Source organism: Hakea prostrata, chromosome 4 (genome assembly GCF_041222555.1).
Source record: "Hakea prostrata isolate BN-2017 chromosome 4, UWA_Hpros_2, whole genome shotgun sequence".
Classification (NCBI taxonomy): domain Eukaryota; kingdom Viridiplantae; phylum Streptophyta; class Magnoliopsida; order Proteales; family Proteaceae; genus Hakea; species Hakea prostrata.
This window is the reverse complement of record NC_142603.1, coordinates 48,014,143-48,030,374: the sequence shown is the minus strand read 5'-3', so window position 1 is coordinate 48,030,374 and position 16,232 is coordinate 48,014,143. Positions and strand designations below refer to the sequence as shown.

At 39.3% G+C, this 16,232-nt stretch overlaps 1 protein-coding gene across 3 annotated transcripts in view; it reads right to left on the bottom strand.

The window, feature by feature from the left end:
* LOC149019234 (Homeodomain-like transcriptional regulator) overlaps positions 1 to 16,232 on the bottom strand; it is a 35,513-nt gene that overhangs the window by 8,119 nt on the left and 11,162 nt on the right. For all 3 annotated transcript variants that reach the window (XM_089153277.1, XM_089153275.1, XM_089153276.1), the window contains 9 exons: positions 15,407 to 15,493; positions 15,134 to 15,265; positions 12,712 to 12,852; positions 10,055 to 10,177; positions 9,492 to 9,956; positions 4,471 to 4,845; positions 3,722 to 4,339; positions 3,497 to 3,601; positions 3,097 to 3,325 (listed from right to left, as the gene is read on the bottom strand). In XM_089153277.1, the coding sequence (XP_089009403.1) occupies positions 3,097 to 3,325; positions 3,497 to 3,601; positions 3,722 to 4,339; positions 4,471 to 4,845; positions 9,492 to 9,956; positions 10,055 to 10,177; positions 12,712 to 12,852; positions 15,134 to 15,265; positions 15,407 to 15,493 (2,275 nt within the window). The remainder of the gene's footprint in view (positions 1 to 3,096; positions 3,326 to 3,496; positions 3,602 to 3,721; positions 4,340 to 4,470; positions 4,846 to 9,491; positions 9,957 to 10,054; positions 10,178 to 12,711; positions 12,853 to 15,133; positions 15,266 to 15,406; positions 15,494 to 16,232) is intronic.

Genomic DNA, 16,232 nt, shown 5'->3' with positions numbered 1-16,232 from the left:
TGGAACCAGATGAGGAGAGAATTAACCGACAGATACCTTCCAGAGCATTTTTAAAACCAGATTGCAGGAGTGATTCCATACACTGAAGCAAGGTAACTTGTCAGTTTCACAATTTATACAACAGTGTAATTCCTTAGCATCTAGGACTGGCACTAGGGAGAGTAAGCTTCAAACCATGACTAGGTTTAAAATTGGATGGAAACACGATATTCAGATGGCTTTGGGGGTTACAGATGTAATAGATTTACAGCACTAGTTTGATAAAGGGCCAAAACCTTATTGGCCCAGAAAAAGCAATCCAGTCAAGACTTTAGGAAGGATCCCTCGTATGCCAAACCACCATCCTCCACCACCACTACGGTTCCACCACAAGGGACCACTCCACCTAAAGCTCGAAATTAGAGGAGGTTTCCCAAACACCAATAATCCTGGAGAGTATTTATGTTGTCATCAGAAGGGCCACTATAATCGAGATTGTCCCCAAAGAAAGGGATTTGTTGTATTTGATCCTAACCAGCAGGTCCCTGAAGAGGATAGTTTGCCATCCACTTGAAGAAGAGCCAGAAAGTCAGTATGTCAGAGTACATGTCAAACCCCCACCTTAATGTGATGGCATTATGGCAAAGATTCTAATGTCAGAAACTCAAGGTGAAGATTGGAGGAGCAGTATTTTCTACACCAGAGCTAAAGTTGGGAGATTCCTGGCCCAGACCATTGTAGATAATGGCAGTAGTGTTAATATAGTATCAAAGAACTCCATAAGAAGGATAGGACTTGAAACTGAGAAGCATCCCCAACCCTATAAAGTCTCCTTCCAAGATAGTGCCAGAATTGAAGTAAACACCAGATGCCTAGTCCCAGTAAGTCTACACTTTTATTCTGAACAGATATGGTGCAACATGGTTCCTATGAAGCTCTCTACATAATCCTAGGAAGACATCCGCTTTTTGACAACAATGTTACCATCACCAGCAGACAAAACAAGTGCATGTTCGGACTTAAAGGTCAGAAAATTGTTTTCCCACATCTCAACCTCCCAGAAGAAGCCAGGAAGCAAGCTCTTAAAACCAATCAGAAGAACGCCAATACAGACCAGCCACTCCTAGTGGTCCCACCCACGAAAACACAAGAAAAATTCATCAAGGATTTCAAGAACTTGAAACAGGCAAGGAAATTCCAACCATTCATCAAGGATGAATGAATTCAAGAAGGGAGAGCTGATGCAACCAGATTCAGCAAGCATAGGATCCCTCAGAATTTGGGCCCAAAACAAGGCCCAAGTGGCTCACCAAATGGGCAATTTGGTAATTTCCCCACTCCGAGTTAAAAAAAAGGGTCCAGTTAATTCCAGAATAATTTTAGGATCCAAAATCTACTTTTTGTTTTTCAGTTGGACTAGTGGTTAGAGCTTTTGTCTAAGTAGTAGTCCCAGCTGGAATCTAAGTTTCGAGTTTTGTTTATTTTTGCAAGTTACTTTGGATTAGGAGATCTCTAGAAGACTCCTTTCTAATATTTTATTTTTTTAATTTATGTTGTTGAGTTGTAAAGGAATCCCAATCCAAAATGGATTCCGTAGTTTGAGTCCAGCTAACTTTCCTAGATTGAATCATAGTTTCTTTCCTTCAAGTGTATGGCCACATAAACCCCACACCTCATTGTAACCAATTCAGTTAAAGAATTAATAAAAATCAGAGACTTGGAGTCATGGGAAGCCAGCCCACTACCTGGGTTTGAGGGACTAAGAGAGTTTTCTGCAATCTCAGCATTGTTCTTCATCTTCTCCAAGACTGCGACAATCCCTAGAAGCATCTTCCACTCAGTCTACATTCAACAGCCCCCTTCCTAAGCAAGTGTGATAACAGCCCCTTCCCTGCCCCATTCCACTTTCGCAACTCCTGCCAAGTGCTCCCCCATCTCCCTGTACCTTGCGGCACCCTCCAACTCTCACGAAACCCTAGTTCTAGGAATCCCAGCCCCTATCCCCATCACAGCCCTCTTCCCCTGCCCTAGGACCCCATAGTTAGGTCCTTTCCCTTCCCCAACCCCTCCCCTTCATAACCCCCTCACTCTTCTTCTTCCTCTTCTTCTTCTTCTTTTCTCCTTGCGGCAGAACTGGAATTTCTGGAATTCGGACCATGGTTGGGTCCTTTCCCTTCCCCAACCCCTCCCCTTCATTATCCTCACCTCCTCTTCTTCTTCTTCTTCTTCTTTTCTCCTTGCGGCAGAACTGGAATTTCCAGAATTCTGCGAATTCCAGTAAAATCCTGAACCCTGGAAGGCTAACCCATAAACCCCTATTCCCAACACATTCAACATTAGGACTAGCATCCCCAATTCTCCATCCCCTACCCTAACCCTAGAAATCCTATAATTGTTAAAACCCCAGAAAATTACAGAACCCTACTCTCTAAAAATTCTGCAATTACAGTTTGTTGAGAACAGAATATTTTCTCTTAATTTTCCTACCTAATCCTGCCCTAAAAATAACTCTCGGCCTCCCCTTTCAATACCCAAGGTTTGGAACTCAACATAACCATAGACGCAGGACTTTCAGAATGTTTGAGTAACATTATAATACTCTGATCTGCACAGCAAAGATCTCAACCCTAAGTGACCTAGTGTGAGGATATTTGAAAGATTAGTTGCTGTCAAGTGTCAACTAATTCCAGACCTAGACAGCAGGGTTACAAGCCTGAAACTACTGTTGTCCTTTGAGATTTGACCCCAACAGCAAGGTATTGAACCCTAGATTGCCTGCTGCTTTCTTAAAAAAGATCCTACTACTGGCCCGGTAATCCAGAGTCATCACATATAGTCTATCTCATGGCCCTTTTCTCCCCTTGTCCTTTTTTCCTTCTTCTCCTGCACTCTCTTTCTTTACCCAGTATTGGTTACAGATTCTGTGATTGTTTATTAAAAGTATGTGCCAATTTGCCAAATATGACTGAAGTCATTCTGTCCCAAGAATTTAGCCATAACCAGACACTAAAATCCTATTATGATGTGATGCTGAGGCTTGCAAGTCTAAGCAGGCAAGTCACTTTTGCATAGAAGATAGACCATCATCAACAATTGGGTTTCAGTGAAACAAAATACCTTTCACCGTGGCGGTGCTGCTCTCCAATGCTCTTCTGGAGTTCAATTTCTCCAAATGAGGAGCAATCAGGGCATCCAATTTGACCAACCAGAGTGCAAGAGCAGACGTTGTTTGTGGCACAGTGGGAAAGAATATGATAACCTCATCCAGAGCCGTCTTAAAACCAAGCTCAGAGCAACATCTGTTCAACCATTCTTCATTGATAGCACCAACAAAATCAGTGAGAACCTACAAGACATTTAAAATCAATAGAATGAAAACCTTCACATTTAAAATACTCATGAATCATGATGTTTAGAACAGTCGCAGAAAAGTAGTCAAACAATACTGCGAAACATAATTGTAACCCCCACAAGAAAACAAAAAGATTAAATAATAAATTCTGGAGCAGGGAGGAACCTGCAAAAATTCAGCCATAGAGGAAGTGCGTCTGAGCCGCTTGACCCAGAGTTTTTGTGCAGACCTTTTCCAAGCACCCGCAAAGGCGTCTTCAGGCATAACTGCCTGCAAAAAATCAGAGAAGATGGAAACAAGTTATTTCCAAACTTGACAATCACTGAGGTTAAGACACCAGACCCCCTGATTTAACATGAAAGGAATTTTACTGAGAGTGCTCATACACACCTCAATTGCATGAATTGCAGCTTTTAGTGACTGCAACTGTGATGGCAGAACTTTATGCTTTGGAAAAGTATCAGTGTCCTGCTCTCTACATGTAGCAACATGGATGGTATACCTTTCTTCTAGATCAAAATCTAATTCAAATGTAGTATGACAGATCTTACAATGCCTTTCATCTCTCCAGTATAGGTCATGGCAACTATTACATCGAGCAAGTGAATCAAGATACGATCTTTTCCCCTGTTTTACAGCATTAAGATTAGAGTAGAAAGAATCCCATATCCATGCACCAAATGCTTGAAGGCGGTCCCACTTTTCTTTTTGGTCCTCACCCTTCTTCCCAATTTCCTTGGATAACACACGCAATGAAGCTGGAGACTGGTTTGTAGTTTCATGAAGACAAAGATTGCTATCTATATAGGAGACAGGAGAAGAACCTTCAAGGCTAACAATGTCTATCTCAGAAATATCAGAGTGTGTGGATTGCCTGGTTTCAATACCAGACTCCTCTTCGTTGATCATTGCTTGGCATAGAAAGGTTTCCCGCTCCTCCAAAGAAACAAGAAGCTGTGCCTCCCGCATGCCTCTACCATCCAAAACTGACAGCAGCGAATATAAACCCTGCAGTCAGCTCAATCAGCATATGCGAACACATTTCATAAGACAATTCCAAAGATTCATTTACATTCAATCAGAAACTACTTTAAACCATGAGAGCAATTCTTAATAATCCTTTAGTAATAAGTTATTACCTCTTTGGTATCAATAATCTCCCAGTGACCATCTTCAGATGACTCAAAATAAACTCTCCTATGGCCTGGATCTTTAGCATCACAAGGGCCCAAGAAAAGCCAATACCTGTTGTACCTACGATCAGACCCCAAATAAACGGACTGTAGTGGATGCCCTACAGAGCTCAATTCTTCTGTTGCTGAGATCACTCTCGAAGAATCAATTGGAAGAAAATCTGTTGACACACGAGTTCCCCTCATACCATGCAATGGTCTGATGTGACCCCTTACGGACATTTTCAAATTTTGCTGCTTTGCTGATGATCTCTTTATTTTTGCTCCAGAACCCTGATGCCAAATTTCAGGAATACTTTCTCTAACAGAATTTGCAGGACCCTATGCAGAAAAGAGTGCAAAAACCAATGAAAACCAATATAATCACAAAACCTCTTAAGGATAAAAATAAGAATTTCCACATACAGAACCTGACTCAACTAAGAAATGATTAATTACAAGTGCAATAATGAAGATCCCCAACCTCATCCTTTGTTATGCCTTCCATGCAAGGAGCACCATACATTAAACACACCATCACAGTGATTAACCAAACCAAGCATCATGACATTTAGATTGACGTAGAAAAGAACTTTCTAGAATGTTAAGCACCATTTGTTTGCTGAATTTGAAGTGGGGTGGGGAAAAAAGGGCAGGAAAAAGTTTGAAAAAGAAGACTTTTCCATGAAATCCCAATGGTTTGTTTGCTTCATTAGGGTAGAAAAGTTGAGGGACAAACTTCCTTAAATTAAGGAAGCTTGTCTACTATTGTGGCATGCTAACTTTCCCACCCCATCTCCTTTCAAAGTCCCACTAAATAAGTGGGATTTTGTGAAAAAGTGTGGAAACAACAAAGTGGGACCCATATCTGAAACTTTTCCACAGAATCCTTTCTTTTCCTTTTCTTGGAAACATGTGTAAAGCTCATCAGATATTTTGCCACGTTGAGTGCTTGGATTGAACTACTGTTATCACTATACAGCAGTATGTCTGTTGTTCCTATCCTAGTTCGGACTTCAGAATTTAATTTCCAGTGCAGTAACATGGTCCCTGAAGCTTTGATTGTTTACTTGTGCACCAGCTGGTTACCTGTTTGGTTGAAAATAACCTACGCCTTCACGCTGGATAACAAACCAATCCAAATATATGCTTTATTCACCTAACTAAACTAAGTCTATCTGGATTATACCTCGAGACATGGTTACAGTAAATCTTTGTTTCTGAATCTTGACTGAGTTTCACATTTTTTTTCCCTGCAGGCTACTGGTTCCTTTGTTTCCAGCACTGAAGAGTGCATATGTTGCTGTTTGGCTTTTATTTTATTTTTTATTTTTTTTATTTTTGATGGTTTTGGGAGGGTAGTGTTAAATAGTAGAGAGCCTTTTTCTAACCATTGCTATATACTGTAGAATCTAATACTATGATAAGAGTTTATTGCCAATTTACCACTAGAATCAATTCCGACTCTGGATAACAACAGATATCATTGAAACTGAAGTACTGAACTGGTGAAGTACTTCTTTGTTCAATTCATACTTTACTGGACATTTTTACTACTAGTTTACTGCAAAAAAAAAAAAGGTCTGTTTTACAACATATGTTAACTTACATGTAAGTGCTATTTTTACTGCAAGTTTTCCCTAATTTGGTTTTCAATTTAGTTGTAATGTTCATGATGTGTCTATATTAAAATATGTGATAGGGTGAAAAGAACTAGGGTCCCTTGGCACCCCTCCACCGCAGTGAGTTGCTTTGAGTCTTTAACAACTATGTTGCAAATGAGATCTTGAAACCACAGAAGTATCCTAGCATTAAATATCTTGAGATACTCACATTGAAGCAGATATTCAGGTGCAATAATGACACACCCGTGTTAACAAGAAAAGTGGAAAGTACAGAATAGTGAAATTCAGTAATAATGTTGAGTATCCTCCATTCCAAAGAGTCATTATGCTAATAACAAGACAGTTCATTATCGTTGATAAATCAAGCAGGCGAATTCCATGAATTTATTTTTTTTATACTTTTTTGGTGGGAGGTGGGAGAGTACCAGTGAATAAAGTTCTCAAACTTCCAGACCATGTAATCCCCAATTGTCTAGAACTTCAGACTACCTTAACATTTAGGACCAAAAGTTCCTCCAAATTTTACTTAAGATCAAAGTTTCATGACTAAGCTGGTAAATCTTTGCACATTCAGAACAGAATAACCACCCTAGAATTTTTTGTGTTGTCTAGAACCTCAAATGGAAGAGTTTTTGGATTTTTGGTCCCAAAATATAGAAGGGTTGGGGATTTACAACACCAAATTCACTAGTTGAGAAGGAAATCCAGAAATCAAGTTACAAGTACTGTCCCCCCCCCCCCAATCCACACAACAAAACCAAACAAAAAACCAAAAATTGGGGAGGGGAGAAGAAAGCTGAATACACTTTGTGTTGTTGTTAGCCAAACAATAGCTTTTGGTACAATGCCGTAGATATAGGGGAAACTATCTTACCAGCCATCAAAAAACCATCATATCTACAAAATACAATGTCATCTTGTTGTATCTACTACACCAATATATAATAAACACATCTTTTCTCCACTCAAAGGTTTTTAGTTTTTAAGAAAAAATCAAAATACCACCAAAAAATCAAAAATTTGAGTATAGCAAATAGAACTTGGAATCGATGATCGAAAGTTCAGTTTCAAGGCCAGTTTCAACCAGCCTGGAAACCGAGATGAGGTCAAAATTTCAACCACCCCAGTTGAAACCTGGAAATTTTCCGAGTAGCAATCGATATTTGATTCCGCTTTGTTTAAATGGATTTTTTATCTGGATTTTTGCATACAACTTACAACCTATGTAAAGCATAACGAACACAATGCCACAGGTAATTTACTAAAAAAAACGACGACAGTTATCATTCAAGTGGTACTGTACTTGAGAGGTTCCGACAAATACAAAGACTTGTAAAATTGAAAAAATTATGTAGGTACTGGTACATAAAAAATTACAAATACACTAGCCACAAAGTGAATAGACAAAAAGAAACTTCTGCTGACAGCTTCACTCAGTTCCAAGTTGAGCTCCTCGGACGATCCATCCCACAAGACACATAGTATTGGTAAGATCTGATCCACTGTTCTGAATACTGGACAAAAGACTCCCATGTCACGGTTTTGGAATATTCACTCAGGTAGCCCGGTAATGTGAAGGTATCAGTGTCATTGTCAACATAAGCTAGATACCCAAGTTCCCAACCTAGGGAATGTATCGTCAGGGAACAGACTGTAAGAGGGAATGTATTTTCCTTGGAGAGAATACCACCAGGAGACTCTGTGAGGCCCAAGACCAGATTGCATAAAAACTCATTAAAAGAGTCAATTTTCCTATGCGTAAAGGATTTAGGAGCTCTCTTTTTTTTCCCAAATTTCAAGTAATCCTCTTAGATATTTTGTGGTCATCTACTAAGAAACATTAGCTCAAGTTAGTTTCTAATCCCAGGTATAGAAAGTTGCCTTAAATTTGTACTTTCAATATGTTTGTTTCTCTCTTTTTCTTCCCTCTTTTTCTTTTTTATATGCAAGTTTCCAGTTTCACTTACTTGATGGGCAAGCAACAGTTGCCCTGGCTTGGGGTGAAAAGCCAACCAAGATCGGATATAGCTGATTTTCTGAGAAATCTATTTCAGTAAAGCGTATGATGTCGATGGCCCGAGGTAGAGTACTCAATGGGCTAGGGTGGCCCCCATTTTGCTTTACCAACCCCTGCCCATTTTACCAATCAAAGTAGAATCCCAGCCTCAGGCTTCACAATGAAAGGTGCACCCCTAGGAATGAGGTTGAATTGCTTGTTTTTGTGCAAAGTTATTGTCCCATTGAAGGAGGAATGCTGAGAGAGGCAAATCACCCCATCCTCCTTCCCTTCGTAGACATTCCTGCATCAATCATCCCTCATTCTTCTGCTTCCTGTGACTACTATCAGTGCTGGAGATCACCTTGAAGATGAGTTTCAATCCACCAAATAGATAAGAACTGTTGTTGCTGTTTCAGCACAAAGGAGGCCATAACCATCCCAATGGGTCCAGTTCTGGCCAGGCTTTGCTGCAGATTTCAGACTTGAAAAAAAAATACTATCTGCCACTACAAGCAGTTTTGATTTGAAGAAGTGCTACACTCAATCACTGATTTGCAATCATAATTGTCACTGGTTTGTGAATTCACACAGCCTTCTATTTTGGGATTCCCTAATAACTGTCGTTAATCGTCAAAATCAGCCGAGACTCAAAGCACAAGACCTACCTAGCCCCTACACTTGATTCAAGTTTGACACCAAAACTGCTGGCTGGATTATCTAGTATCTGCTACCTTCTATTTCAGGGTACATATTTAATTCTGATTTATTTATCCCCTCCCCCCCCCCCCCCCTTTTTCTCTCTCTCTCGTGGACAATGCGCCTCACGTCATTGCTTCAAATAGGTTCTAGCTTGAGTCCACAGCAGAAATATCAACTTTGATACGCTGAGATAATGATGATCCCCAAGAAAACAAAGCCAGAAACTTCCATCTGAATGGTAGTTCTTAAAAAAAACTTACAACCGAAGCATCTAAAGTTCTAGGATCATCAATAAGCAGAAAAAAAATGTTATATATGCCATGGAGAGAAGGAAACAGAAAGACATATTTCTTAACTGTAAGATCAGAACAGATTTGTGAACCTTGTATGGGATTCTTGGAAATATGTGACATGGCCAAGAAATACAAAGCTTCCAATATTGTGTTTTGCAGTAGCTCCTCATTTTAAGTAAGAGAATTGGCACAGAGTATATTAGTCTAGGTATTTCTGACAAATAGTACATTCTGAGAACTAAAGGAGAACTACTAATTTAATACAGTTCATAAGTCACCACAGAGAGACTGAATACAGAACGGAACTTAATGCAGCTGGGATGCAAAAGAAGAATTCAAAATATAAACCACACAAAAACAAGTTGAAAATACCTCCACTCTTATACTGGATCCAGAACTCGTAAGATCAACCAAAGCCACCAAGGCATTTAGCTTTTCTTCAATGCTTAGGTCTGAGTATTCCCCATCCATCAAGCCTAAGACCCAAACTTCTCCGGAGTGGCTCTCGTCAATTTCAGTGCATACGGTCAACATGTTATTTTTCCTATTACGACATCGCTTATACTTGACTAGACTTTGAGTATTTTCTGCTGAGTCCAACTCAGATTCATCAGAATTTTCTGCACTGCTATTTGAGGTGCTTTCTCCTGAGTCATCAACAATTCCAGAATCCTCGGCATTTGGTTGAAAATTTCCTTCCTTTTCGAGAAAAGGATTAACACGAAGACGATATGTAGAAGTTGAGATCTTCTCAAATAAAGTAATGTCACTTGAAAGTGTTGAACAGATTAGACTTTCCAGTTCCTCAGTTGTTCTAGCAAGATTTAGTTCAGAAATCTTTACACAGAATACATTAGAGATATATTAGTGACAAATCTATATTAAGTTACATTCTTGTACTTCAAGAAATGGATTTCATACTGCAAGGAACTCACCTGGATAGCTTTGGCTAACTCAGAAACTTTCAGACCATTATTTCTCTGCTCAGACAAAATACTGAACAACTCACTCTTCAAAGTTCCACGACGAAGGCCATATTTATCCATCAGACTCCTTTCCTACAAAACCACAAAGTAATGTAAAAGAGATGGGAGAGGAAGCATACATCAAAAAGGCAAAGCCACACCATGAACAAGTGAAGTATTTGTAAGGACATAAAAATCGTTTTCTCATAATTACAAGACCATGAACGTTCACACACACAAACAACAGGTTTAACAAACAGGTATGCCTGTGTACACAATTGGACATAATATATAATAATGTCCATTCATCTAATACCTAAAAAAAAGGGTAAAGGACAGAAAGACTGCAGTAAGATGAGAAAATAGAAGTGCGGAGCGTGTTTTGGACTGGGCCTGGCTGTAGTCAAAAAGTACATTTAAAATCAAGGCCATGAACAACTGCAAGTATAGAAGGTCAAAACTCAGACGCAAAATCAAACATAATCTACTTAAACAACCAACAAAACACATATAAGAGACTTGAATGTATCAAGTCTATACTGGGTCAGACACCTTGATTGACAACTCATCAATTGTTATACAGAAACAGCAAAAGCTTCCCCACAGAGAAAGTAGTGCCAGTATGGAGTTTCTGTGGTTTGAACAAAACACCAAAGCCTTTGACTCTTCTTACAGTCTTTTGTATAACTTGTCTGTAGCACAAAGGACACAGGGCATTCATCCATATGTATACAATTTTGAATCTATAGACATTGAAATGCCCAAATATTGGATGGGTATGCAGTGATTTCACTGCTGGCATGTTTTACCATGCCATGCTGATAATCTTTTGCCAGTTGAATCGGCATTCTGAGGCAGGAAAACACATTAGCTCGGTCCTGCACATGTAAGGTGCATATTCTGGTTACCATTAAGTTCCCTAACATAGCAATGCTGTTTATCCAGAGGAACTTCTTAACATTATTAAGTTTCAATAATTAATTTATTATCGTCAATACTAATTTTAACACCTAAATTAACTGGTCACCTTTGATGAGAAAATGGTCTTAGAAACTGATGAGTTAGAGTTTTGTTGGTTGAGGCATGGTGCAAAATTCGATTGAAACCATCAAATTTTCGATCGAAATTTGACATTTTGAGAGCCTCAAAATGAAACCTTGATGAAGCAGAAAAAAAGTCCCAGGTTTCGATCAAAACCTGGGAAGTTTCGACAAAACTATGCAAAACTGGGAAATTTCCCCCATGTTTCGACTCGACTGGACCAGCGATTCATGAGAAAAAATTTGAGAGAAACCCAAGAAATTCCATGGAAACCTGGGACTTTTTCCTACAAGTTTCGTGGTTTCCCCACATTTTCGAGATTTTTTCTTTCCTTCATGTTTCCCCAAATACCACAACCAATACCCCTCCCACTAGGACTTTCCTATCCAAATTGTGTATTCCCTCAAACTGGTGATCTTAGGCATCATAATGACCAAACTTGTACAGCTGCATTTGTGATTACCTTGACAACAATAGGCATAACATGTCATGGGACGTCTATATTCGTTGGTTAGAGGAAAGGAAGTTACAAGCATGGTACTACTCAGCTCACAGGATGGATCCACAGAGGCACTCCTCTTGGCACTGAATTGTACTTCCCTTTTATTGTGAGTTACTTTGCATTTGATGTTTTGAACTTAGAAGTTATACATTGAATGTTATGTACTTAAGTAGTTAAGTTTATAGCGTACTTTTCGGACAACTTTACATTGATATTATGTACATTGAATGACATATCTACATTGACTTTTTTAACAAAATGCATGTGTCAATGTGTTCTTTATACTCTAATTAGCTTAAATGCAGAATCCCACCTCAAAATAAAACCTATCAAAACTTGCACGAAAAAGTCCCAAGTTTCCTAGAAATTTCCCAGGTTTCCACCTAAGTTTCCCATTTTCAACTAGTTGAAATTTGAGTTTCCCTCGAATTTTTTTTCTATGGGTTGAGGATACCTCAAACTATTAAATATTGGGTCTAGGAACTATCAACTTGTGACGTTCAGCATAAACAACATAAAGCAATAGAAAAAGGAGGGGGGAATGTATGCACACAACTAAAAGTACTCTCCCAGTTATCAACAAATTATACAATTTTCATACAGTTCTCTAACCATATAGCACCGTAAGAGTCAAGGGCTTCACGTTCTAAGGTAGATGGTCTATGAAATATGGTTTTGGCTATTCATCACGAATCTACATTTCTAATTTTCCAAGAACGAAAGAAAAAGAGAGAGAGAGAGAGAGAGAGAGAGAGAGAGAGAGAGAGGAGAGGAAAGAAAGAAGACTGGCACAAGAATCAAAGGAGGTATAAACCTCAGCTAGTTGATATACAGATCATTTGTTCAAAAAAAATACAATCAATCTTTGCACAAGAAACTAAATTCACAGTTAAGTTTATACTTATATTATTGGTCATGACAAAAAATAATCGAGAGGCATGGGCGGTAAAAGCCAAATCCCCTGACAGACCATAATATCAGCATTCAAGAGAGAGGGGGGGTTATTGGTATCAGCATAATCTGGCAGAAAAATGTAAAAAATAGGGATCCAACACCAAACATGTCAAATAGGCCAAGTAAATACCTGTAGAAGAGCTCCCCTTCGTAATGGACCTTGTTTAGAACCAAAACCAGCTGCAACCAAAACCTGGCGCATTATCTCTGTCCATGTAAGAGAGTTCAGAGAACTAATCCAGAACTGCACCACAAATTCCAGATGTTCTACCTGTCAACCATAAACCCCCCCCCCCCCCAAAAAAAAAAAAAGACAGAAATGTTTAAGAAAGATGAAATATGCTTGAGAGGTACAAAAGAGAATAGAGCAATTCAAAGAAAGATAAAATATGCTTGATAGGCACAAAAGAGAATAGAACAATTCAATCAAGTACAAAGAGTCGTAGGAAACCTTCCGCAGTTCCCCTCCCTCTTTCTTCCTCTTCCCCCCCCCCCCCCCCCCCATCTCCCACCCATTTACCCCTCCCAAAAACGAAAAACAACCTTGGGCTAAGTGTGAGGAATATGCAAAAATACAACCACAACCAAGAGGGGACAAAAATTATTAGAATCAACAAACAAAACTGCAGGTATCCAAAAGTGCCAAACTAAAATAGTCCTCTTAGAATTAACAAATGAAACTGCAGGTATAATCCAAAAGGGAAAGCAGAGCCTAAAATAATCCTACACAAAAAATAATCCTACACAAAAATTAATAAGAGGAACACTGAAATAGGAATTATTCGATTGTGCAAAATTTCTAAAATTCGGGCACATTGCTCTTGTCCTATCTCCTACAGATAGAGGGAGTACCATCTACTTTGCTCTGCCGTGACAGTTGACACCCAGTGCTGGCTGCAAGAGCCATCTGCTACTCAAGCATTTGCAGGGATTCCGTGGTAAGTATCATCTCCAATGGTCATCTCCCCCATCACCCCCTCCCACTTTCCCAGTTTCCCCCCTCTTCTCCCCCTTCATCAGCAACTTGGTATGCCTCATCTCCCCTACCTTCTGGTCTAGTAGTAGGCATGACAGTGTTGCCTGGGTCCCAAGTCCCATCTGCTACAGGTATACTCAGCTCCTGCTGAGCTTCGTCATTTGTTAGATCTCACAGTCCATGGCTATCCATGGTGAAAGCTTATCCGTTCAAATGCTACAGCCCCTGCACGCTATCTGGCACGTAGTATCATGCTTGGTATACTGGTCAATTTTCCTGTTTATGTTTTAACTGTGATGAAGATGCTGATCGCCTATTCTTCTCTCGTCCCTATCCGACTGTCTAGAGTCCCATATAATTGCTGGGCAAGCAACAGAAGAACCCTACCCCTTGAGAGAAAATAGATTTGGACGGATATGGAAATCCACTTGTGACTTCTTCAGATGGAACATAATCTTAGCAAAGGAACAGACTACCAACTCATGATCAGTTGAGAAGACTATTTAGTGAGTAGTCAGCTAGCTTATTATAGGTTGTTAGCTGGTTGGTAAGCTATCAGCTAAGATTTAGAAATTAGTTTTCCTTTTTACTAGCAGTTAAGTTTCCTTTTTTCCAAATTAAGAATTAGTTTTCCACTTGTAATTGGATAAAGTCCTATGGCTGATTAAAGCCCATAAATACAAACCCCCTCCCATCCCCCCCCCCCTCAAAAAAAATCATAGAGAGGAGAAGAGTAAGCTACTCAATTTTGCTCAATGCAAGTTATCGGCTGCTGCCTTCTGCTCCGTGAGAGATCCTTCATCTAGTGCTTAACCCATTGGCAGAAAGTTCTGGTTACTTGTTTGGGATTATATTATTATATAGTTTAGATGGTGGATCAAATGGAAGAATGCATACATCGATCACCATAACCATAAATAGAGAGGCATGCAGACCTAGAGGCTCAAACTCAATCAAATCCTTGCTGAGGAAACACTGATGCCAATTCATCCCCAAGGATGATTAGCTCCAATAGCTAATGACTGAAATTAAAGAATATAACAATGAAATAAGGAAAGACTCCCTATATGAAATTACAATACCAAATGCTTCAACTTGCTCATCTTTCACTGTTGCAGGATAACCAGGGTCCTTTATTGAGAATAGCCCATTCCCTCCCACTTGTTTAACTTTATAAACTATATCCATCAGATAATCTGTAGATTAAAACCCCATTCAGTTACTCTTCAAATCCCAATTTCCAAGTCCTAGTCCATATTTTAACCACCCATTTCCTATAGACTTAATAACTATGTTTCTGTTTGCTTTTTTTATGTTTTGTTTCAAATCTCAAAGCCTGCAACTTGATGGAGGAACATCCTACATCAGAGCTAACTGAGAAAAAACATCTGGAAATTGATTTGATTGGTAGAGAAATCTAACATAAAAATCATAAAAGGGAACACAATGAATGAGAAGAATTTACGTGGCAGCCGAGAACCTAGGACATCCAAGTTGATCATTACAAAATGATGGGGGCTGGCATGGTCACAACTCACAAGCTCTTCTATTAAACAATCATGTCCTTAAAGCTTACCGAGTGAAGAAGCACAAGAAATCGACAGTCTTTGCTCATTCGGGGAAGAAATCCATTACTAAGCTCTGTTTGAATGTCCGACAGAAGAAGCTTGAGAAGAGCAACATGAACTTTTCCAAGCAACAAAGATTCCTGAAAATCAGTTAGCAGATGAGAATAAAATAAAGATGCCGAACATGCAAATAGACCCAAACATAACATATGACAAAAAGATCCTCCCAATATAATGCAAACTAAGACAGTTACAATATATGACTTGACATGAGGATTGACCTTGTCATGAAATGCCTGAGCAAATTCATCAAGAGTGAAGGCACATAAGGCCATATCTGCAGCATAAGTATACAAGAAATGGAAAACCTGTACCAAGGAAAAACGCATTTGAATAAGTTTCACAATTAGCATGACACATCTGCTCAAGATTCAGCTAAAGTCAAATCCTAAAACTACAAAGAAGATATACTACAATATAGGAATAACTGCAACAAATAATATAGTTTTCGGCTCAGATTAACAAGAAATTTATTTAAGAGGTGAGTAGATATATTAAGCTGCACTCAGTATTTAATAATGAAAAAATCCAGGGTTCTTGCCTCTTTTTGTAACATAGATGATGTTCTTGGAGAAGGATACAACTTTACAACTTCTGGTTTTCTTTCTGGCATTCATCCCAAGATTGGAACATACTAGATGGGGAGATATCAAATCTCACTCATAACGTGAAAGCAAGACTAGCTAAAATCAAACCCAAAACCTACGCAATAGAAGAGTTCGCTTTTGCTCCAGCAAGTAAGATCCTTGAACCTACGACAGCCACCATCCACAGCCTATACTACGCTTCTCTTCCCTGCTTGGGAAGGCGGATCAAAGAAAGGTAGTTCCCTTCTTTCCTGGACAGATGTCTGCCTACGTAGTGCTCAGCCTTCCTACCAGAATGCCTCCTTGATCAAAGAACCAAGCCAATGCAGGCAAGGCATATCCTTCATGAACGACATTTCCCTTTCTGCCCTCACCTCCCTAAATTTCATGCTGGGCATGGGAGCAAACTTAGAGGAAGTGCATGCCTTACTCAAATAGGGGCCTTGGCTATTGTGAGGTC